Below are 25,397 nucleotides of genomic sequence, written 5' to 3'. Positions count from 1 at the left end.
CACGTGGCTGGATCCGGCAAAGCGGAGCCGGGCGGACGGGCGGGCGGCGAAGCGGAGCCGGGCGGGCGGCAGGCGAAGCCGGGACCAGGTATGTGGGGCGGGGACGGGCAGGGACCAGGTATGCGGGGCCGGGCGGGCGGGCAGGGACAGGCAGGGACCGGGTATGCGGGGGCGGGGAAGCGGGGACGGGCGGGCGGGGAAGCAGAGCCGGCGGGCGGGCGGCAGGCGAAGCCGGGACCAGGTATGTGGGGCGGGGACGGGCAGGGACCAGGTATGCGGGGCCGGGCGGGCGGGGACAGGCAGGGACCGGGTATGCGGGGGCGGGCGGGCGGGGAAGCGGAGCCGGGCGGACGGGCGGGCGGCGAAGCGGAGCCGGCGGGCGGGCGGCAGGCGAAGCCGGGACCAGGTATGTGGGGCGGGGACGGGCAGGGACCAGGTATGCGGGGTCGGGCGGGCGGGGACAGGCAGGGACCGGGTTTGCGGGGGCGGGCAGGCGGGGAAGCGGAGCCGGGCGGACGGGCGGGCGGCGAAGCGGAGCCGGCGGGCGGGCGGCAGGCGAAGCCGGGACCAGGTATGTGGGGCGGGGACGGGCAGGGACCAGGTATGCGGGGCCGGGCGGGCGGGCGGGGACAGGCAGGGACCGGGTTTGCGGGGGCGGGCAGGCGGGGAAGCGGAGCCGGGCGGACGGGCGGGCGGCGAAGCGGAGCCGGCAGGCGGGCGGCAGGCGAAGCCGGGACCAGGTATGTGGGGCGGGGACGGGCAGGGACCAGGTATGCGGGGCCGGGCGGGCGGGCGGGGACTGGCAGGGACCGGGTATGCGGGGGCGGGCGGGGAAGCGGAGCCGGGCGGGCGGCGAAGCGGAGCCGGGCGGGCGGCGAAGCGGAGCCGGCGGGCAGGCGGCAGGAGAAGCCGGGACCAGGTATGTGGGGCGGGGACGGGCAGGGACCAGGTATGCGGGGCCGGGCGGGCGGGGACAGGCAGGGACCGGGTATGCGGGGGCGGGCGGGGAAGCGGAGCCGGGCGGACGGACGGGCGGGCGGCGAAGCGGAGCCGGCGGGCGGGTACGCGGGGAACCGCGGGGCTGGGGAGCCGGGGAGCGGGCGGCTGGGGACACGGTGGGTCGAGGACGCGGGGAGCCGGGCGGCTGGGGACGCGGGAAGCGGGCGGCTGGGGAACCGCGCCGCTGGAGAGCCGGGGAGCAGGCGGCTGGGGACACGGTGGGTCGGGGACGGGCTCGAGATATTAGGGTTCGGCGAATCGACATAACGGATGAGAAACCCATAAGACAAAGAGGGAGTTTGGCGGTTCCACTTGTAAACCGTCGACTTAATAGGATTGGCAAGTTAACCGAGGTCGACATAAATGGGTTCGACTGTAATAGGAAAAGTACTCACTTGGTCTGATGTTTGGAGCCCTTCAGATGAGCGTGATACTGTTCTATTGAGTTTAGAGTGACATTACAGATGTTACAAGTGTAACTACGCTTCAGACCTGTGAACAAAACCCAACATGGTTAGTTGCACTATGTTATTAATAACACAAACCAGCAGTTATTAGGAACAAGCTGTGCATTTTTGTGTCCTAAAGTGGGAGCTACAGCAAAAAAGGCTGACCAAGAAGAGACCTGTTGTAGAAGTGGCCTAGCTCATTTATGCATAATCTCTTTTGTACGTTGTAACACAGGAAGAGCTCTCTCTTGTTCTGCCAACAACTAACCACTTGGGAAAACACAATGATAATACCCAAGAAATAATGCATATATGAGCAACTGAATTAAGGATTTATGCTCCCGTTTTTTCAGATGCAATTTGCTATTCTTCTTACACTCTGTCTGTCTGTACTCTGTGCACATTGTCTTAGACAGCCATCGCCATTCTATACATGGCTTGATCATCATCTTTATATAAATGGCCTAATCTTTTAATTGCTAAATGCTTCCTAATGCAGATGAAGCCAGAGTGAACATGGAACAGAGGGAGAAAAGAATCCATTTCTTTTCAGACTGTGCGATTAACTCCTGCTGGCTCTATGGCCTACCATGTTTAGAATAAAAAAGGCAGCTGGATAATATAAGCACGTATGAAATTCACCCCAAAGAGAATAAGGTTGAAAATAAGAAGGATTGTTTTAAAAACATCCAGCATAATTCTCATTAATTAGAATACACTCAACCCATACATCTCTCTTACCATTTCCAATTTCTTCTCAACAAAACGATTCCTTCCCTACCAACTTATGTCCTTATATAACATCCAGCATCCTGAAATGTAAACATCAGTGGAGTCTGAGCAATAAGGGAGAACATCACTGCAGCCCATGAAGTAGAGTAAATACCAGTCTCCTGTCTATTACTATTATTATTAGACTAGGCGTCTCCCTCCCCTATGATTTGCCACAAAAGTGACTGTATGTGAACTGGTGGGTATGAGAAGTTCTGCCTCTCTCTCTCTCTCTCTCTCTCATTTTGTTTGGTAGTTGGCACAGTTCAGCGTGACTCATTATTATTATTATAGTGATAGACAGAATGTTCAGAAGAGCTCAACACACACAATCAGGGACAGATCTTCCAAAGGGACCAGCTGTCCTGTAACCAACCAGATCTGCAGGGTGCATGTTGACTGCTGAGCCCCTTTGAAAATCTGTCCCACGCTGGGTGAGCTGATCACTTGAATATTGGATCCATGTTGCAGGGTAGCCTATCAAATCCAGAGCTATGTGCTAAGATGCCTGACACATTTATAGTTGGTTGCAATATCTGTCTAGGGCTCTCGATGATGGTGTTCTACTCTTCCACACAAAGCAGTTCCTGACATGCTAATTTTAGCTTTCCTGTTCTTTGTTGCAAAAAATAACAGTAATTGCTATTTATACAGGTGCTCGTCTGGCTGCTGGTCAGCTGAATACCACTGAACAAGAAACAACATCTCAGTGGGCTCACCAGTGTTAATGTTTTCATGTAGCATGTATTTTTTTTTAAATAACGCTAACTGATGCCTTTTGCTTTCTATTGTATTGTTTATTCAATTGCTGCAGTTAAATGGGGTCTCTAAAGTAAATGTTTAGCATTTTATCATGATGTGAACTACAGGAGGCATACTCTGCATGTGCAGCAGATCAGTTAAATGAGCAAGTAAGGGCAAGAGGAGATACTGCATGGGAATGTGCCACCTCACCGAACTAACTGCTCATCTATTTAAAATACAAGCACTCATTATGGTCTTTATTTCCTCCTGTAACAAAGTTGTTCCTCTACAGGGCAAGTGCTTAGTTGAAACTGCACTGTTTATCTAATTCACGTTTTTGCCTCCAGGCTTAGACTGCAGGGCAGGGAACAGGCAATTAAACAGATCCATACACATTTACAAAAGTAGGAGATGCACAAAGATTTATGAGCAAAATTGCAAGGAGAATTTCTCTGCATCTTCATGTGAAAGTCTCTGAACTAAAGAACTAACTAAAATCCAGGAAATCAACGCGTGGCCTGGCCCTGCTGTTTAAACTGGAATAAATTGCAATTTGGGCATATAAAATTCCTCTGAATGAGGTCTCAGATGCTCACCATAGAGAAAATGAATTTATTTATCAAAGAGTACATGCACACGCTGCTGTGAGTATGCACAATTTCATAAACATGATGCTGTAAAGTGCAATGCAAAGAGGAGAAAGGCCATCAGGGATGTGCTCTAGAGTTACATTTTACTGCAACTTATTTCTGAAGACATGTCTGATAGTAAATAACTTGTCAACTAATGTACAATACAAACACAAACAGGCAGGTTCAGAAGGTGGAGGCTGGTCTATGCACCCCATAAAAGGTTACTTTACAGTGAAAAATTGAAATAGCTCTACGGTTAATATAAAAATGTAATCCTGTAACAGCATCTTGATATTGTGAATGGCAGGGGTACTGCAGAGTCCCTTCCAATACTGTCCTTTCCAGTCAACATTGTTCCAAGTTGTCTTCTAAAGTGAATGGGCTCAAATGGTTCAGGAGTAATATATAAGCTTTCAGAGCTGTTTAAGGAAAATAGATACTGAGTAGGAATAAAGCTTGAAAACCAGAGTCATCCTGGGCTCTCCAAGAAGATACAGAGTAACCTGTACCAAAAGCTTTGCTCTGAAAGTGAATTTATTTTTATTTTTTGGCCTGGTAAAAATCTCTGTTGCCAAAAATTATTATTTAATGCTGACAGGGCGCTCAGTGCTGTGCAATACACAGAAATAACGACTGCCCCTGCTCTGAAAAGCTATAAATAGGCCCCTAGAAGACAAATTGCACTGGTAATCTGAGAGGTGGTGATAAAATACACTTCCTAGGATAGCATGCTGCCTATTGTCTTTCCAAAGTGCCCTACATTATTTTTTATTTGCAACAGTATGGAAAAAACTGTGCTTTATGTTCCAAACCCCAGATATTCAGACTTGGGGTCTTGGAGAGCTCCCCACTTGTCTGGAGAAGATGTTAGGCTGCTTAGTGCATGACAGATCAAGTAGTTATTTACATACTAATGTTCTCATTTCATCTTATTGGACAGGTTTTCATCCCAAACATTCTTTAATGATGCTCTACAACCATGGAATAAAGCGATATTGTTGGAGAAGTTTCCTTAGATCTGCAGAAGGCTACTGACAACGTAGAGCTCAATTAATTTTTGGTCTTGTTCTGTTTTCATAAATGAGTGCTCTAGGTCAGGAAATGGGGGCTTAGCGTGGCTCCTATTTTTTTTCATGGCAGAAACTAAAAGGTTATGTTATAGAATAAGAATCACAATGACAATCACTCTTTGCACTTATAGAATACGTTTCACTGGAGGATTTCAAAGCACTTCAACAAAAGGTATCTATGCCTCACCACACCCCTTAGTACATCTGTTTTACACCAGGATAAGCTGAGACACAGAGTGGTTATGTGGCTTGTCACAGAACACATCACTGGTAAAACCAGGACGAGAACCCAGGAGTCCGAACTCCCAGTTCTGTGATCTACTCAACAATGTCTCCTTGTAGCAGAATGAGGAAGCTCTTGCAGCTTATCATCATTGGGGGCACATCCCCAAGGATGAAACTGGGCTACCTTTTATTCTCTCTCTTTAGGAATATCCCTTGTAGGCAATGTTTACCTTGGAAAGTGCTAATGCATATGAATAGGCAGTAGCCTGTAACAGTGGCAATTCAGTTGCAACTATTTGAGTTGACATGGACAAAAAGACTTGGATAAATTGCAATCCAGGTTTTGTTTAAAGGCTTACTGAATGTGCTGCCACTGAGGACAGGCCATTTAGGATACAAGGAAGATATCACATAAAGCTTCAAGGTGCTACAGTAATGAATGAAACCGCACAAAGCACAGACATTTACATGTCTGAATAATAATTAAAGCATCCTGGGCCCATCCTTAAGAAAGCTTGACTGCAAGCTGAGAGCTACGCTGTTTTGCCCCAGCAGTCGAGGTGCAGTTTTTCACAGCGGCCCTTGCTGGAACAGTTTAGGTACAGTGGTGGGCAGAGCTAGCAAAAGAATGTGGCACAGCCCCAGGTCTAGAGACAAGGGAGGGGGAGAAGACAGGATCCCTTGCTGCAGGGCCACAGAATGCTGCAAACCACGGGCTTGATCCTGTTCATGGAAGTCAGAGTGGGACTGTGAGCACTGCTCAGGACAGGCAGCAGAGGCTCAGGTGAGGAAAAGGGCAGGATGATTGGCAGCAGCCCTTTTACATCAGCCTAATTGGCTATGGCCTGGCCTGGCCCGCTCCGCCCTCCCTCACTATAAAGAGGAAAGGAAGTAGCCAGATTCCTTCACTATCTCTGGGATCTGATTACTGTCCACTCTTGCAGCCAGAAGGAAGATTGGAGACAGGAGCCCAGTAAGGAGAGATTTATGCTCCTATAGTAATGCTGACCACTGCCCAGTGGCAGGAAGGAATTTCTCACCCCTCTTTGGCCTGCAGTGCTGAGGTGCTTTTCTCTTAAAGCCTGGGACTGCTCTGAATAGTTACTGGGTAATAATGGCACCTTCTTACTCAACAGATCTGCTCCCTGTGCACGGAGTCCAGTCTGACTCCGGTGTCCAGTCAACACAAGTAGGAGACTGAGCTGGATCCTGCTCCCTCTTATGCATCGATGTCGACAATATTGTTTCCTATGGTATAAGCAGGTTCAACCTGTGCAAAGCTGCTGAAGGAAACTGGGCACTCAGGTGTTGCCGTAAAGGAATCACACGCAGGTGTACTGGCAAGAAAGTGCTCTTTACTTCATGGTACCAGTCAGTTGGCATTGGTCAAGTTTACAACCCTGTTACATGGCAAGGGTCAGTATCCCCAGACTCTTAGTGGCTACTCTTACAGTCACTCAGCTCATAATTTGGCTTACAGAGCCCTTATTACTGATATATGAGAAGGAAAGGACTCAACTTGCTTTCAGCTCCTACACTGTTTGCAGGGCTGAAAAGAAAAAAGAAATAACCTTTAGTTTGTTTGAAAGGAGCAAATTAGGCATGGAGACGATGAGACACAATATAATTCTTAGCATGCCTAGGTCCCAGAAGGAAGATTCCTTTCTCTTTAAAAAGTACACACAACTCAACTCCATTATTCTTCTCTTTGAAAAAGCAACATGCAGGTTTCAGAAAAGCATTACAGAAAGTCACTTATGTCAGTCGTTTAACATGTTTTCACTGAAAAGGCAGGGAGGAACTGAATATTATGTTAAATGCTTGTATCCCTTGTGGCTGTCCTTGAAAAGGAGATGGTAATCCCAAGGCTTTTTTTCCTATAAGCAAAATTCTACATAAATGAAATACTTAAATACAGATCCTCATGCTTACAATTTCCCTATTTTGTGGCCTCCTTTAGAATTGTGTGTGTAAGAGGGGCTTTTTCTAGGATTAATCTCTCCCCTCCCTTTAAAAAATATATTTTAACCATCTAATAATTTCCCTGGTATCTCAAACTGTATTATCATTGATATTATACAATGACCTTACAGCAAACTGCTAATGCTACAGTAATTTCACTTATATTCTTTGAACAAGAAAATGAAATTGCAAAGTTCAGAAAGGCTTGGTGGTTGGATTTCTGGTTTGCAGCGATTCATTTGTGTGAAGGTCTGAACAGAACATTTTAAGCTTAACTGAAGAGCTCTGTTTAGAAATGCCAGAGCTGTGGAATTTTTAGCTATGGACTGAGCCCTGTTTTAATTTACCATGTAATGGTGACCTCTTAACTTTCCACAGTATTTTTTTCCCCACAGACACAGGTATACAAGTATGCACTTCAAATATTTAAAACTATAAAAAGTAAAAGTTGCTGTAATTCAGTCAGAATATGTAATATATGGCATCCTTAAATTTGATCTATTTATGGCTAATATATAATTATATAGGGCTTTTTTCCCCCCACTCTGCTGTGAGCCCTATAAAATCACCAGTTCTAACAAAAAAAATTCATTTTTGTCTATTACATGTTCATAACGATGTTCTGATTTTCTCTAGTGTTTTTTAATTTATTTATATGGCTTCTAATCACTGCAGTATCTAGGGATGATGTTGGTAGACATACAACCGAGAGTATTACTTCAGATTAAAAAACAAGAAGTAGCAGGGATGAGAATCTAAATATTCCAAAAGTTAATAGAATTTACTGAACAAGTGGCTATTTCTTATGGGATTCTAAACTTGGTCATGATTGGGCATATAATTATGGACTACTTCTTGCCCCATTAATTTTGATTTGGCAAATCTGGTGATACGGCTGTTATCACATACCAACAAAACTCTTATAGTTTATTATTTTGCTTTTCACTCAAAGGGCCAATTTTCACTTGGAAATCAGCCAATTTTTGTGGAAAAATAGTCTCAAAATATGGCTATTATCTGGCAAAACAGGCCCATTTTTGAATTTGGAATAAAATACAAACTGAAATGTCAAGTACTTGAATCATCTCTAATTTCAACACTGGAATGACATGTGAAGTATGAATTTGGCAGGGTTGGCTTTGGGTTTAGTCAGGATATGAAAAACAGAGTGGGAATGAAAAGTCCCCCACAGAATCAGATTGAATGAATGTTGAGAAATAGGGCCATTTTTCTCCCAAGTGGACAACACATCAAGGTAGAGGATTTTCCTGATTCAACTTTCTATCCTGAACTTCAAAAGTTAAAAATTTCTGCCATGTGTAATAATTTAGACTTAACGTTTTGCCATTTTTCTCAAGTAGCTTTTCTCCTCTTATTTCTGTCTATATAAAAATAATCACATATCATGTTAAGATCTTCTTTACAAATATTTAAAGGATATTTCATTTGAAGTTCATGGTATTTTTAAAAACACGCAGATGACACTGACGCTGCCAAATAACCACTGCAGTTCTCAACCAGGGGTCCGAGGCCCCTTGGTGGGCCGTGAGCAAGTTTCAAGGGGTCCGCCAAGCAAGGCCGGCATTAGACTCACTGGGACCCAGGGCAGAAAGCCAAAGCTCCACCTCCCTGAGCCCTGCCACTCGGGCCTGAAGCTGAAGCCTGAACGGCTTAGCTACACGGACAGGGCCCACTGTGGCGTGAGGCCCTGAGCAATTGCCCTGCTTGCTACCTCTAATGCCAGCCTTGGTTTTTATATGCAGAAAAACAGTTGTGGCACAATGGGCTGTGGAGTCATTATAGCATGTTGTGGGGGCCTCAGAAAGAAAAATGTGGAGAACCCCTTCTATATAGCATAGAAAATAAAAGGATTCAGCGACTCTTCTAAATGCAAGAGGATAGTCCGGACGCTGTCAGGAGCAGAACAGAAACTGCAAACATATGGATGGATGCTCCTATTTCTCAAAGATTGCTCCCAGCACCATAGCAAAGACTAAGCAATGTTCTGCATTTATAGCTCAACGCTCCCTCCAGAGCTATTAGTATCTATTTCTCCACCTCACTGCAAATGGAGGCAAAGAGACCAACATAGCCTTGTCACAGTGATGGGGGAACAAGAAGACTGAATAATCCCTACTGACACCAAATGCTCTTCAGAACCTCTTTTTGCAAACTGGGGCTTTCAATGAAGCCAGGTTTTAAACTTTTAGTCAGCAATCAGGACTGCAGTGATAGGAAGTTGGTAACACTTTACATTAAGGTAATAAGGTTTTAATGCTCCGTTGCTAGTTGAACAGCATATACTAACAGTCTTGTTGAATCGTAATTACTTGTGTAGGTGGAAGCATTGCCAGCAATTATAGCTCTTAACTGGGGACACTGAAAGCTTTTTTCCCAGAAGGAAAAGTCCTGTGTCAAAGTTATAGAGTATGATTAATAGCAGGATCCTGTCCTACACATCAGTCAACCAGCATGCAGAAGTTTCCAAAGTCCTAAGGCATTCTTAATGTACTTAGTGTCATCTCATCCTATGCTGAGATTTACAGCTGGGATGTCTTGTTTTCCTCCTGCTAGAACATTTGATTGTAGAAAGAGTAGATTGATTTATATTAATATACATATTCATTTCAGCATTAGATATATGCGCACACATTTTAGATATACTGCTATAAAAACAAACAATTCACTTGGTGAAAAATAAAGAATTGGAATGACATTAAAAACGTCATTGGGCAAATTTCATACGAAGCGTGCTCCTTTTGTTCGTGCTGTGAGTGTCAGATCAATTTCCAAATTTCTCTCCCCTATCACTCATGAAGCAGCACGCTCATACCATGAGTCAGAGTTCTGATGGTGCGTGTGCACACAATACAAACCACAGGCCTGCTGCTGTCTCCCACTGAAGTAAATGGTTGTCTTCACTGGGAGCAAGACCACTGCAGAGGCTTTAGCAGTTCTGACGTTATAAATTTGCTGTCAACATAACAACGTTAACACTTTTTGGCCAAGTATAACTGGATCCACCTCTTTCCTCATTACTACAACTCAATGACCATTTATTAAAAAAGTTGCATGCCACCTTTTGACGATATCACCCAGAACCATCTAAGTGTGAAAACTGGTGATACAGAGAGAGAATGGCCACTGAAACAAGCAAATCTTTCTCAAAGGCAATAAGACCTTCCTAGAACATTTAAAGGGGTTAAAATAATAAGGAATTCCATCTGACTATTTAAATTGCTTCTTCTATATATGGAAATAGGAAATCATTATTTGGATGCTAAGAGGCAGAAAAGTCAAGCTTTCCTTCTACTGCAGTCTGATTAAAAAATGGAAATGCACAAAAAAAGAAACCCTTACCATGTTCATTGAACTGGAAGACCCTTGGTCATTGGTAATTTAAATTACAAAAGGAACTCACTAGCTTTTGCAGTGTTAACAAATCAGAGCTTTCCCAGCCTACGGAATTGCATTAGTCTGAGGCAAGTTCAGCAAGTGTGTATATCTCTGTCCTCGACACTGAATGAAATGACAGTTTCAAGGACATAAAAGCATATACGTGTATCCAAAGGTCCAGATTTATTTTCCAGTGACTCCAGCAGTGTCAGAACATTTAGTAAAAGTTGCTGTAAAGAATATTAAATCAATCAGCATTTGAGGTACTGTGACTGCAGCAGACCACTCAAAAGAGCACAACACACTCATTGTGCCATCTAAGCCATTCAATCTTCTCCTGCGTCTCATTTTATGATTATCTCCTTTGAGACAGACTAGTTTAAGTGCTGAAGGTAATTGGTAAGATCCAACAGATGTCAAATCAAATTTCTCCACAAAAAAAATATCTTTTCAGAAATCCATCTTTTAAAGCAAGCAAAGATGGGAAGAGAGAAATGCTCCAATCTTTAAACACGGGCTAACTGCTTGTATGTACTGTGTGGGAAATGAATAGAGTAGTACTGGCCCCTCAAGTAAAAAGTGAACAAGAGAAGCAATGAGACACTGCTTATTGGACCAGCCCAAGTCCCTCCCTTCCTCAGATGTTGACTGGTTACAGGGACTATTTGAGAGTTGAGAACTAGATGAATGGCTGGACTGATCCACTATGACAATTCCTGTGTTGCTAAGAAGCATCTTCAGACCTTGAGAGATTCTTCAGGAGCTTCCATAATCATAGTGATGGAATGACTATGCTTCTCCTACTCCTATAAAATTCTGTCTGGAAGCTGCCCTTACCAATTACTTATTCACTGTAAAACGTATTTAAAGCCACGTGGAAGGGAAATGCACCTCCTATATTGAGTTAGGGCCTGATTTTTTTAAAACTTGTGCGTTATACACAGGAGTAGACCTCTCTTCTGTGAGTGAGTAGCCAACTTAAAAAATCAACAAGACTACTGTACTCAGGTGAAAAAGGACTTTCTGATGTTTGCAACTTTAAGTCCCCCCAAATGCTGCATATATTATTAGAGAACCATTCCAATTCCTTATAATAATCTCCTTCTCCATACATCACCAAAGATTAATTAATGATAGGTTTCAAAGCTTTCTGCTCTAGCTGACTATTTACTTGGACCAATCCTGTCTCCTATCTTCTCTTACTACAGAGCCTTCAGCCATCTTGTGGCACCTAATTTGGCAGTACAATTTGTAACTTTATTCTTTTTGCAGTCTACATTAGCACAATGAGTCAGAGACACTGTATTTGTCACAGATATTCTCAAATACACCTCATTGTGGCTCAAGCGCCTTTCTAGTCTGTATTTGTTTCTCTATAGGGACATGTGTGATTATACACACCCTGCTGCTTATTCTTTTTAAATGTATCCCTGATAATATGGGGTCATATCTTCTCTAGCACATGATTTACAGCTGTGGATTAGGCAAATATTAGAACCACATAGGATTTTATTACATCAATAGATCATTATAGCACCAGATAGTCTCTGACAAAAATAAGAGCCCAACAAATAGACATGACACACTGAGGTCCTTTCCTAAAACTGGAAATATTGCCTAGGTGGTTATTCCAGCCAAGAGAACAATGACGTTGGACAGGGAGAACAAGGTTGCACCATCATTGGGATCCTGCTAGGATGTTACAGACACCGTCAGACATGTTAAATGCACAGCTTTTTAGTACAATTCTTCATCTCATGGGCAGCATCGTGCTGAATATGCTGATCAGATAACAATGCCTAGTGTGCTGGCTAAAATGCTAGCAAATGGGTTTGTTTTCCATAATGCTAGATTATGATTTTTTTTTAAATCAAGCCAACTGGCAAGGTCTGATACAAAGTGAGACTGATGTAAAGATTCTCCCTTTTTAAATATCATTTAGAGGCCTCATCCTGCCTTGATTTTCACCAGATACTTTAAGAGTCATAGCTAGTGGACATAGCGTCCTGGACAAATACTTGTGTGTCCTCTATTACTCCATTCTGCCTCTCCTCTTGAGGAAGCAGACAATGGACCGGAATGCAAAGTCTACTTCGCCACCTATGCTTTAGGCTTGAGATGCTTACATTCCGAGCAGTGTGATTTCATGGGTAATCCCTCATTTGCTAATCTCTCATAATAAAAAATTTATTGTGCAGAAATATTCACTACATAACAATTCTATTTTTTAATAAAACCCCTTAATTTCAAACTTAATCCAGCCAAGAATTTTGCCACATGCAGTCTGCAGCAATATTGTACATTTAGCTGCTACTGTGTATGCACCAAATGATTCCAAGATCCATTACTCTTTGTTATTTAGTGTGTTCACTTGAATGCATGTAACTGTTTAATTTAAGACATTCATTTAGCACAGTTGTCTTGAGCTGCAATTACCTTTGTGCAATGCAACCACCATTTTTACACATAAAAATATAGTGTCGGTGATGTCACATAACTCATCCTTCTGTAAAAGCCTCCCAAGTACTTGTCGATGATGCAGGCAATCATGCCGGAAAGGATACTGCTTGATTTATTCTGCAGTCTAGTTCCGTAAAGATGAATCTCACTCATGCTTTCAAATTTGTTTGACTCACTCATGCTGAGTCTAAGTTCTACACTTTGAAGTGTTTTGGAAGGTCATCTTGGACTATAATATGTTACTTCTCTGTTCTTGAAGTAATGAGTAAGACTTCCTGTGAACCTGATGAATTACATATGCAAGCTGTTTGTGCACATAAATCCAGCTATTCCCTGTGATTATCAGGTGCTTCTGAACAGTTTTCTGCTACTTTTAAAATCAGAGCAATAATGCCAGGAGAGTGCTGTTTATGTAAAGCTGCGAAGAAATATTGCTTCTTTGGAAAGAAAGGGAAGGGTAGCAATCAGCTTTCTGATTGTCACTAAAAACAGATTCCATTGCACAGCAGGAGGACTAGTGCTCAAGAACATCAAGCATACTTCCGATAAGATACTTTTATGTAAAGTCAAAAGTAAAACTTCCTAAACCAGTAGGTGGAACCCAAAGGTGAAATTCACTTCTCTGTAGAGGGCCAGCACAGAACCTATGCACCATTTAAGTTGCCTTAATGCCCTGGTGAATTCAATTGTACATCCATAACTTGTTCCAGATTCCACCATGGCCATTCCTGAGTCTCTTCACTCAGATTATCTTAATTAATACTGCAAGAATATGGCATATAAAATCCTGTGGAAACTGTTTACACAGACAGCATGGACACGAGTATTGAAAGTGTGTTTCATATCAGTTATTTGCACATTCCTTAATAAGGCAAAAATTAAAATTTTACTTTGTTTTTTTTCCCCCCCAGCAACTAAGGAATCCAATGGTAAAGCCCTTGTGGATAAAGTCTAGAGTCATACATTGCTTGGAGAAATTTCTACTTTTCTCTCTTCAAAGCAGTAAACTTGAACCTGATTTTAACATGGGCTGAGGATTTTGTTCATTTTCATCAATTTTAATTTCATGCCACTCATAAAAAGCTTGTAGCCAAATTTGTATGAGGAAACCTTTGATTAGCAAAAGAGTCGTTTATCATTAACAGACCCATCAATATTGAGTGAGCTTACAGCCAGATCCTCCTCTTAGCCAGGTGAGGTGCACCAGCTGTGTAGCTCAAAAAATGGATATTAGGTCAGCATCTGTGTGCACTATAAAGTATTCTTTGCTAGCTGACATTTGAGATTAAAATCAGGAGTCATGTACTGAAATTATCATGAGGCATGGTGCTGGATTTCAACAAAATGCTAAACTATTAAGCAAGGGAAAGGCTTACAAGGAATGATGAGGATCAAAAAGATCAATGTAACCAGCTCAGAAACAACACACTTCTCCCAATCAACTAGGCACAGTGGGCCAAATCCCTAGCTGGAATAAATTAGCTCCATTGAAATAGTGTACCAATAATGACATTGGTACAGACAAATCAATGGAGGTACCCGACTTTACATCAGCTGAGGATCTGGGTCAGTGCTAGCATATTAGTTGCACTGTTGCATCTTTTGTCAGTTACCAAAGCACCTCTAGCCAGCAAGAACACAGCAATTTATAGGGGATTCCATTTTAGCCTCTTGACCAATATATGCTGGCAAGCATATTATATATATTTTTTTATATATATATATAGTGACAAAGTTCCTCCTTTACCTTGGTGGGTCCTGCGCTTATTGGCGGATTTGCTCACCTCAGTGATCTTCCCCTCTGGTGGAACCCACAGTCTGGGTCAACTCCTCCTGTGTCTGATCAGGAGTTGAGAGGTTTGGGGGGAACCCGGGCCCGCCCTCTACTCCGGGTTCCAGCCCAGGGCCCAGTGGATTGCAGCTGTCTATAGTGCCTCCTGTAACAGCTGCATGACAGCTACAACTCCCTGGGCTACTTCCCCATGGCCTCCTCCAAACACCTTCTTTATCCTCACCACAGGACCTTCCTCCTGGTGTCTGATAATGCTTGTACTGCTTAGTCCTCCAGCAGCACACCCTCTCACTCTCAGCTCTTTGCACCTCTTGCTCCCAGCTCCTCACACATAAATCTCACTTACTAACTGGGAGACTTTTAACTAGTTCCAGCCAGCCCTTGATTGGCTTCAGGTGGCCCAATCAATGTAGCTATCTCCACTGCCTTCTTGAAAGATCTTAATTGGCCCTAGGTGTCTTGATTAACCTGGAGCAACTGCCATTTGGTTACCATGGTACTAGGGATTTGGTTAGCCTGGGGCTAACATACCTGTTATATATATATATTGTGATGGGGCAAGGCCAGATGGCTACAGTAAAGTAGTAAGGAACAGGTATGTTAGCCCCAGGCTAACCAAATCCTTAGTACCATGGTAACCAAATGGCAGTTAGGGTTGGGTATTGATATCCTATCAATAAAATGTATTCTCTGCAGCATTTATACATTAGTATGCATTAAGCAGAAAAGCTGGCCTGTATCCGGTGATGAGCTACCAAAATCTTAGGAACCGGTTCAATACCGGGTCTTCGGCGGCACGGCTCCGGCGGATGAAGTACACCTCCCACCCATGCCCTGCCTCCGACTGCCCCCCTCAGAAACCGCAACACATTAACACCCCCCCTGCTCCTTGTCCCCTGACCACGCCTTCCCGAGACCCCCAACCCTAACTGCCCCCCAGCACCCCACCCCCTGCCCAACTCGCCCTGCTCCTTGTCCCCTGACTGCCCCGACCCCATACACCAACACCCTGACAGACCCCCAGAACTCCCACACGGCACCTACCCAACCCTCCCTTCCTCATCCCCTGACCGCCCCCCAAGAACCTCTGCCCCATCCAACCCCCCCTCCCAACTGCTCCCTGTCCCTGCCTTATCCAACTCCCCCAACCCCTGCCTCTTACCCCCGCTGGGGCTGGGCCGGAGCCGCGCCGCATAGCCACATTCGGGGCCTGGGCCAGAGCCGCGCCACGTGACCGGAGTTGGGGGCTGGACCGGGCGGCACCTGGAGCCCTCCTCGCGCCCCATCCCCGCCCCAGCTCACCTACAAGAAGACCTGCTTCCCATGAATCAGCTGATTCGCGGGAAGCAGGGGAGGGGGAGGAGCAGCTGGAGGGAGCGTCAGGTGAGGTGGTGGAGCTAGGTGAGCTGGGGCCAGGGGCAGGGCAGGGAGCTGCCACAGATTTTGTTAAATTTAAAAGCCCTTTTAGAACCAGGACAATCGGTTCTAAAAGGGCTTCTAAATTTAACAACTGGTTCCCGCGAACCAGTGGGAACCGGCTCCAGCTCACCACTGCCTGTATCTTTACTTAGGCCTAGTCTACACTACGGGGTTAGGTAGAATTTAGCCCCGTTAGGTCGATTTAAAAATGACTGCATCCACACAACCAACCCCATTCCATCGACCTAAAGGGCTCTTAAAATCGACTTCTGTACTCCTCCCCGACGAGGGGATTAGTGCTAAAATCGACCTTGCTAGGTCGAATTTGGGGTAGTGCGGATGAAAATCGACGGTATTGGCCTCCAGGAGCTATCCAAGAATGCTCCATTGTGACCGCTCTGGACAGCACTTTGAACTCCGATTCACTAGCCAGGTAGACAGGAAAAGCCCCGGGAACTTTTGAATTTCATTTCCTGTTTGGTCAGCGTGGCGAACTCAGCAGCACAGGTGACCATGCAGTCCCCCCAGAATTGTAGAGCATAGAATGTTTCTACGCTCCCCCTATTGTCTCCGTCCCTGTGGTTAACGCAGATTAGAAGGCGAAAAAAACTGCACTCACAATGACATGTTTTCCGAGCTCAGGCAGTCCACCCGCACTGATAGGGCACAGCTTAATGCATGGAGGCATTCAGTGGCAGAGGCCAGGAAAGAAGTAAGTGAGCGCGAAGAGCGGAGGCAGGTCACGATGCTGAGGCTAATGGGGGAGCAAATGGACATGATGAAGCATCTGGTGGGGGAGCAAACAGACATGATGAAGCATCTGTTGGAGCTGCAGGAAAGCCAACAAGAGCACAGACCTCTGCTGCATCCACTGTATAACCGCCTACCTTCCTCCCCATGTTCCATTGCCTCCTCACCCAGACGCCCGAGAACGCAGGGGGTGGGGGGAGGCTCCAGGCACCCAGCCACTCCACTCCAGAGGATGGATCAAGCAACAGAAGGCTGTCATTCAAACAGTTTGATTTTTAGTGTGGCTACAATAAGCAATGTGGTCTTGTCCTTCCCTCCTCCCCCACCCCACCCGGGCTACCTTGTCCGTTATCTCATCATTTTTTTTAATTAATAAAGAAAGAATGCATGGTTTCAAAACAATAGCTACTTTATTTCGAAGGGGGGAGGGTGGTTGGCTTATAGGGAATTAAAATCAACAAAGGGGGCAGGTTTGCATCAAGGAGAAACACACACAACTGTCACACCGAAGCCTGGCCAGTCATGAAACTGGTTTTCAAAACCTCTCTGATGTGCAGTGTGCCTTGCTGTGCTCTTCTAATCGCCCGGGTGTCTGGCTGCTCAAAATTGGATGCCAGGCGATTTGCCTCAACCTCCTACCCTGCCATAAACGTCTCCCCCTTAATCTCACCGATATTATGGAGCACACAGCAAGCAGCAATAACAATGGAAATGTTTGTTGTGCTGAGATCTGACCAACAGCGCCAGCAAGCTTTTAAACATCCAAAGGCACATTCTACCACCATTCTGCACTTGCTCAGCCTATAGTTGAACTGCTCCGTACTACTGTCAGGCTTTCATGAGCCATGGGAGTGAGGGGTAGGCTGGGGTAAGTGTGACCGCACAGTGCTGCCAGCTGGGAGAGCAGCCTGAGGCAGAAGCCTCCAGCTCGCATGATATTCCAGGCAGGACTGAATCTCCATGAGACAAAACTTAAAGAAGAGAATGACCTGGAGTCTCTGGCTCCCATTCGGTACTCTAAGAGGAGGATAGCCATGTCTGTCCAGGCGACCCTGATTGACCTCACTGAGGAGGATTCCAAGGAGTCCTCCCAGAGCAGCAGTACCACGTCTGCCAGCAGCACCCAGGAGGACCAGAACAGATCCCCCGAGCTCCCCACTGGGGAGCAGGAGAGCAGAGTTGCAGCAGAAGTGGTGGAGCCGTACACCATGCCCTGGAGGTTGCTAGGAGCCGGGCAAGGAAGACGTTCCCAGAGCCCCCGGCCAAGTTACATGTTCGACGAGGATGGGTACCAGTCCTACTGCACCGTCTGCTGCGAAGGCAAGGAGCTGCTGCTGTGTAGCAATGCCAGCTGCTGCAGGTGCTTCTGTGTCGAATGCTTGGAGGTCCTGGTAGGGCAAGGTACCTCAGCCAAGACAAAAGAGCAAGAGCCCTGGAGCTGTTACATGTGTCAACCACGGAAGTGCTATGGGGTGTTACAGCACCGACCAGACTGGAATGTACGGCTGCAAGACTTCTTCACCAGCGACAAAGGACAGGAATGTGATGCACCTAAAATCTAAAAAGGACCGCACATTTCCAGAGTCATTACCTTTGATAACAGAACGTCAATGATTGCACTGGCTACTTAGATCACAGCAGCCCCCACAGTAGACTTGCCCACAACAGCAGTGGTGATGGTCAGGGCCAGCTTTAGGCCGATTCAACCGATTCCCCTGAATCGGGCTCCACGCCCAAGAGCCGGTGCGCCGTAGCGGGGTGGCCTGGCTTCCCCAGGGGGCAATTTAAAGGGCCTGGGCCTCCCAGCAGGGGCTGGAGCCCCAGGCCCTTTAAATTGCCACCAGAGCCCCTCCACTGGAGCCCTGGGGTAGGGCTGCGGGGCTCTGGGGGCTATTTAAAAAGTCCGGGGCTCCCATTGCTTCTACTGCCCCGGCCCTTTAAATAGCTGCTGGAGCCCCGCCGCTTCCCCAGGGCTCCCTCGGCTATTTAAAGGGCCGAGGTGGTAGAAGCAGGGGAGCCCCGGACTTTTTAAATAGCCCCCAGAGCAGGGGGCTCGGGGGTTATTTAAAGGGCCGGGGCTCTGGCTGCCTCTGCTGCACCCCCTGCCTGCACCAGCCCCGCACTCCCTGCCCTGCCCACAGCCAGCCCCTGTCTCCAGCCAGCCCTTCACCCCCTGCCCGCAGCCATCCCCTGCTGCACCCCCTGCCCACACCAGCCCTGCACCCCCTGTCCTGCCCGCACCAGCCCCACCCTGCCTGCAACCAGCACTGCACCCCCTGCCAACAGCCAACCTTTGCCACACACCCCTGCGACCCTGCCTGAAGCCAGCCAGCCCCACACACACCCCTGCCCCCCCTGCCCTGCCCACACCAGCCCCGCACCCCCTGCCCTGCCTGCAGCCAGCCCCTGTCGCACCCCCACTTCCTGAAGCCAGCCAGTCCCGCACTCCTCTGTCTCCAGCCCTGCCAACCCCTGCCGCACCCCCCTGCGGCCCTGCCTGAAGCCAGCCAGCCCACCCCAAACCCCCATCTCCAGCCAGCCCCGCACCCCTTGCCCTGCCTGCAGCCAGACCCTACCTCCAGTCAGCCCCTGCCCTGCCTCCATCCAGCCCCATGTCCACTGGTGTCCTGCAGTTCCCAGGGCAGTAACTCTGCACACCTGCTTCAATGAGAGGGGGCAGGGAGCAGCTGGGACCCACACATGGCCACACCCTAGGGTGACCAGACAGCAAGTGTGAAAAATCAGGATGGGGGTGGGGGGTAATAGGAACCTATATAAGAAAAAGACCCAAAAATCGGGACTGTCACTATAAAATTGGGACATCTGGTAACCCTAGCACACCCCCAGGGAGTGGCGAGGACCCACACATGTGAAACGGAGCTCATTAATAACCGATCAACAGCATATATGACGCAATGTATATAATATATAATTTTATTATGTATATAGTTATGGAAAGTAATTAATACATGGAAGAAATGAAAGGCTTTTTTTTACGTTTTTTTTTTTGGTCATCCCTGCCGAGGCCGTGCCAAAAATGTTCGAATTGGGCCCCGCACTTCCTAAAGCTGGCCCTGGTGACGGTGAGCTAAGTGAGCTCCATGCTTGCCATGGTATGGCATCTGCTCAGGTAACCCAGGAAAAAAGGCGCAAAACTATTGTCTGCCGTTGCTTTCACGGAGGGAGGGGCGACTGACGACATGTACCCGAAACCACCCGTGACAATGTTTTTGCCCCATCAGGCATTGGGAGCTTAACCCAGAATTCCAATGGGCGACGGAGACTGCGGGATAGCTACCCACAGTGCACCGATCCATAACTCGATGCTAGCCATGGTAGTGAGGACGCACTCCGCCGACTTAATGTGCTTAGTGGGGACATACGCAATCGACTGTATAAAATCGATTTCTAAAAATCAACTTCTATAAAATCAGGCTAATTTCGTACTGTAGACATAGCCTTATCCCGTTCTCTTATGTTAAATATCCCAAAACGCCTTGCATTTAATGAAGTAAGCTTTGGCTTAAGTAGATAGGAAAGTTGTCAGGTTTTATCATAACAACAGGCAGGGAGTTACTCTCACAGGCCAGTACTGGAATGTCCCAAAGGAAGAAGACAAGACATATGATTGTTCTACCCTAGTAAAGGCTTACAAGGTGCCGTCACACTTGGTACCTGGAGTGCAGCAGACGTTCAGAATAAAGAGATAAGGGGTACACCATGGTATCAACAAAACAAAGCAGAAAGCAGATTGGTTAAACTCTAGTTTCAGATGACAACACTACCTTTTACCAGTAAACAGGTAGGGTATAAAAAGATGGCTTTACGGTTGTAACGGTGGGAGCACACCTTCTGTGTGAGATGAATGTAACAATGCTGCATGAGTCAGGCTCCCAGAGACTGGTACGAGAGAGAACCTTTTTCCTGTGCTACATTGTTATTAGCTTAAAGCAATAAACCTGACTGAGACTGATTATTTGGTCTTTTGAATATATTTCATAAGAAACCAAAGTGTGGTTGCGCGCGCGCGCACACACACACACACACACACACACACACACACAGATAATTAACCCTTTCTTTGCTTGACTAGAATATAACACAGTGTAAAAAGCATCACTCCTGGCATACAGCTTCAGCAGCCCTTTTTGTGACAGCATCCATGACGCTAAATGAGAACGATACAATTCCTGCAGGGGAAAGAGGCTGCAAAATCTCTTAACTAAAATATGTTTTCAGACCGACTTTCACATTAAAAATTTTGAAGTGTGAAATTATAGGAATATGACAAAGAGAAATAAAATTAGCTCTGGATAATCTACAAAATGGAACCAGCTTTAAACAGAGAATAAAGGACAACAGTTAACATGGGAACTACAGGGCACAAGATCAAAATTAATGATATTCTGGCTGACTCGCTTATAAACACTGCCAGCCTAAAAGGGTGACTTTGTAAGATACAGGTCTTCTAATCAACTGAGGTCTGGACAAAGTGACGTAGAATCCAGTATTAGCGTGGAAGGCCTTTTTGCCACTCAAACAGAGAAGTGCTCACATCAGTAAGAGCAGCTCAAGTTGGGAGTTTTTGTGCTAGTCCCCGAAAGCTCTGTTTAAATAATCATAGAATCATAATGCTAAGACTGTGACCCAAACTGACAGTAGCGAGGAAATCCCAGGCAAGGCTGATCTCGATCCTTTGATTTTTACTCTGTGCACTGAGCTGGATCTAAGAAGGGTGGCTCAAACACCAAGGCTAAACAGAATTTTTCATTTCACATCAAATTTTTTCATTGAAAAATCTAAGTTTTCCACACAAAAATTGTAACGAAATTGTTTTGTTCAAAGTTTTTTTATGGAAGAACAGTTGGATTTTTTGGCAAGCTCTACATAGGGGTCACATTTGGTACAGGTTTAAATTATTACAGACATATGTCTGTTTGAAGATAGAAGGTGTCATTAACTGTGTCACAACAGTGTTAGCTGCCTTCAGACACCAGCTGACTTTTATGCTTAGGCTCATGCAGAACGTTAATGGCTAGATTTCAAAGAGCTCAGCGCTTATCAGGTGTATGATGGATACTGAGCTTTTCTGAAGATCTGGCTCTCATTTTGGTGCCTAAACGGAAGCTGAGATCTTTTGAAACTCTTGCTTTAAATCTGCCATGAGCTGCCAGCTGCTAACGCCATGGCATAGCATACTTGGCAGGATGGCTATCTATCTGACCTGGGTATCTGGGCATTTTCACACAAGACATCCCAATAAAAAACAAAACTCTAATGCACCAATAGCCCCACCAAGTACAAGTGCACTGCTGATACTGACACACGACAAAGGAGGACTCTTATCTCTGGACCAAAATGTGCCAAGATGTACAAACCTCAAATGCCAAAACACATGCCACCTGTTTTCAAAACTGTTGGCCTTTCCTTCCCTAACTCTTTGCCAGAGAGCATAGGTGTCGGAGCATTGGCATAGAACTTCACAGGATTGGTCAAGACAGTTGGAATAGATGGGATGTGGAGAAGGTAAAGTGGTTTCTAAAGGGAAGTGAGCCCAGTTTGATAGTGGTTTTTGTTTCAGTTATACGGGTGAGAAGTAATGAGTCAGAATTAGGAAGAACTTAAAGATTAATGTTCTTTCTGCACTTGTGTTTACCATTGCACTATCATAACACATCAGAGTTCCCCTCCATGAAACCTGACATATATTCATGTAAAATTGAATAAGTGCCTATACCCTGCAAATAAAATATTAATAAATAAAGTCATTAATGTCATTCTGCATAAAGTGCTTTAAAACACATTCCACAGGAACACTTGTTAAATTCTTTTTCACTAAATAAAAGTGACAGCATAGAACCAAAAGTTCTTATATTGCATATAGAGAAATTATGGCCTGAGGAGACACAATAAATCCAACTCTGCCAGAATTTTTTAAAATATATCTGCATCTAATCACTATTGGTTTTTGTTGCTATGGGAATATAGGTGAGTTTTCCAGCGATGACATTCCTGCATAACCATCTCCATTCCGAAATCTAGAGCCCAGACGACACCAAAGATCACTAGATTTTATTCTAGAGAACCACCGTTGTATTCTCCTTTCTGAGGCAGTATCCCATCACCTCTCCCTGCACCTTTGCATTCCTCCTCCATGCGGAAGCTGAATGGTCTCTGGCAGAAAGCTCCTGTTCCAAGGGGCTAGCTACAGAATTCCATTTTCCCAGCACAAGAAATTCAAGACTGTCTCTGAATTTATGTCCCCATTTTTCTATTTTTAAAAAAATCAGGGTTTTTACTGCTTGGCAGTCAGAGAAATCCAAAGGAAAGACCAGAACAGACTGGTGCCTAGGAAGCATATGGAGAGTTGTACTGGCTCTGTTGCACTATGGCTTCTGGTGGTGTTAGTAGTTAGGCATTCTGCTTGAACTTTTAAATACTTGAATTGGGAAGTTCTCACTCCCAGCAGCCTAAACCTCTTGGTACACTGGTATTAGAGTACGTTGGCACAGCAGTCCCATCCTGAGCTGTTTGGCTGTTCTTCTGGGACGCTGGACCCTATTGAGCAGTTTCCTAAATTGTGATTGAGACTTGTGTGTACCTTTCGCAAGACCTCAGATGAGGCTCTTCTTGCAGACCTTATGGGCAAGGTTAAATAATTTCCCAGAACTGTGCTAAGCATTCTCGTTGGGAAACAATCTATTTCCTCAAAGGTGAAATAAATAAGGAATTGGTAACAGTGGGCTAGAAAGACAATTCTGCCTGATTTTATGCTTTCTAGAAATCTCATTTTCTTTTTTAGCATCTAGGTCTGGTATCATACCAAGTGAGATGTAGAGGCAGCTAATTTGTCATTGTACAGAAGTACATAGAAGTTAAGGTTATAAATACCAACAAGATAAAGTCTTTATATTAAATTATCAGCTCACTCTCTCCATTCAAAGGTATACATAGGACATAGCAAAGGAAAAGACACACAACTCACTCAGTGAAACACAGACATTTCAAAGACTGGACCAGCTTTCAAAGTGAAAGTATTTTGATATATAGTTTCAGCTCATTGCTAGCAATAAGCAGACCCCATAATTAAATTCCCCATAAAAACCCTTTCAAAGATCTGTCAATTTCTCTGCATGGCCTTTGCCCATGCAGTGACCACCTCCTTTATAGGAGGAACAAGAGAGATCAGTGAGAAAAAATGCCAAATGAGAAGCAAAACTGGTGAAACGTGACCTAATGGAGCAAAAAGCAATTTGCTTTATGCTTGGTGAAGTTTGGGGAAAGTTTAAAACTGCCAAACTGGAACTCAATATACCTAAATGCAGCAGCTTCCATTCACTGTTGTTGAATAGTCACATATGTTGGGTAGGAAGATTCCAAACTTTATACTCTTGTTATTATATTTGTAAACTTTTATCCTTTTATGGTTCCACTAAGTCTCACTATCTCCATTGAAGTTCAATCACGGACATCGCTGAGCGCGATCTGCATGCCAGTCTGACGACATTGATTGTGCCTTAGCACATAACAGGAAAGATTACAAGAAGGTTGTCGTTACCTACCACGAAGTCCTAGCACCAATCCTAGCTCCCCATCCTGACATGAGGAGCTGATGCAAAACTCTATCGACCTCTTCACTGGCTCTTGTGTACTCTGCTCCAGAATACTGCTCACCCGCTTAGGCACATATCACTTGTCAATTCTCAACTTAACATCGTCATGTGGACCCTTACTGACGCAGTAAAACCAGGGCCACAACCATAGCTTCCCATACTGGCGCATATCCACCCATCTCAAATGCATCACAACACAAGACTTTTTCAGATTTTCCATCGTATTTGTACTGGAAGGCCTTTTTCCCCCACATGAAGACCTAAATAACATACTGACTCAAATCCAGAAAACCTTTATTTGCTTGCAGCAAAGAACTCAAAACTCGATGGCGTGGAAGGATGCCAACCTGCCGAATAAACACCTCATTAAGGGGAAGGAAAGTGCTTTTAATTTTTCTCTTCCATGGTATGTTTTCCTATTCAATGCATGGAATGGGACCCACCTCACTCTCCCGCAATCCACTCTCACTTCCTTTCCTTAGTTATACTGGGTCATAACTGGAAGACAGGATAAATCACTAGCTGTGCTAAGACTGCACACCAAGCTCTAGAGGCACCCGCTGTAATGTAGAGGTAATTCGAGTGACAGAAATCTTCTGTCAATTTTGCAGAAAGATAACCTGCTCAGACAGATAAAGTCCTCATACACGCAGAAAAACTGGTATGCTATTTCACATATGGCTAAACATAACCAGGGCTGCAAACATCACTCAAATACAGCAAATCATTAGGGGAAAACCAAAACTCCATGTTCTTGTATTGCTCATGGAAAGAACATTACAAAGCTTTGAAGCTTGTCACCAGGTAGAAAAGGCTGTCCGATGACAGCATTAGCTTTTTTGGACCTGCTGACTATCAGAGCTGGAGCTTATGAAGAGATTGAGTTGGCACATCTGACACCTGTGTAGGACACTTTAGGCAGACACTGGACAGGATTCTAATCTGAGACATGCGAACATCCATTCCTGAACAACATGAAAAGCTTCCTCTGCTCAGGCAAAGCATCTGATTTCCAGGGCTGTGCAGTCATGATCCCACATACCTCAGATTAGATCTGAGCACAGAGAATAGAGAAATAATGCCATTAAGGAGGCTTTTTAAAGTGTTTATTTATT

The 25,397-nt window shown here is 45.4% G+C and overlaps 1 protein-coding gene across 13 annotated transcripts in view; it reads right to left on the bottom strand.

Moving 5' to 3' along the window:
- The window catches only part of ZMAT4 (zinc finger matrin-type 4), a 480,660-nt gene that overhangs the window by 327,026 nt on the left and 128,237 nt on the right, over positions 1-25,397 (bottom strand). For all 13 annotated transcript variants that reach the window (XM_045005488.1, XM_045005480.1, XM_045005486.1 and 10 more), the window contains one exon: positions 1,395-1,491. In XM_045005488.1, the coding sequence (XP_044861423.1) occupies positions 1,395-1,491 (97 nt within the window). The remainder of the gene's footprint in view (positions 1-1,394; positions 1,492-25,397) is intronic.

The sequence above is a fragment of the Mauremys mutica genome, chromosome 2 (assembly GCF_020497125.1).
Source record: "Mauremys mutica isolate MM-2020 ecotype Southern chromosome 2, ASM2049712v1, whole genome shotgun sequence".
Taxonomy (NCBI): Eukaryota; Metazoa; Chordata; order Testudines; family Geoemydidae; genus Mauremys; species Mauremys mutica.
The sequence above is the reverse complement of the archived record's forward strand: the minus strand, read 5'-3'. Positions and strand labels throughout refer to the sequence as shown.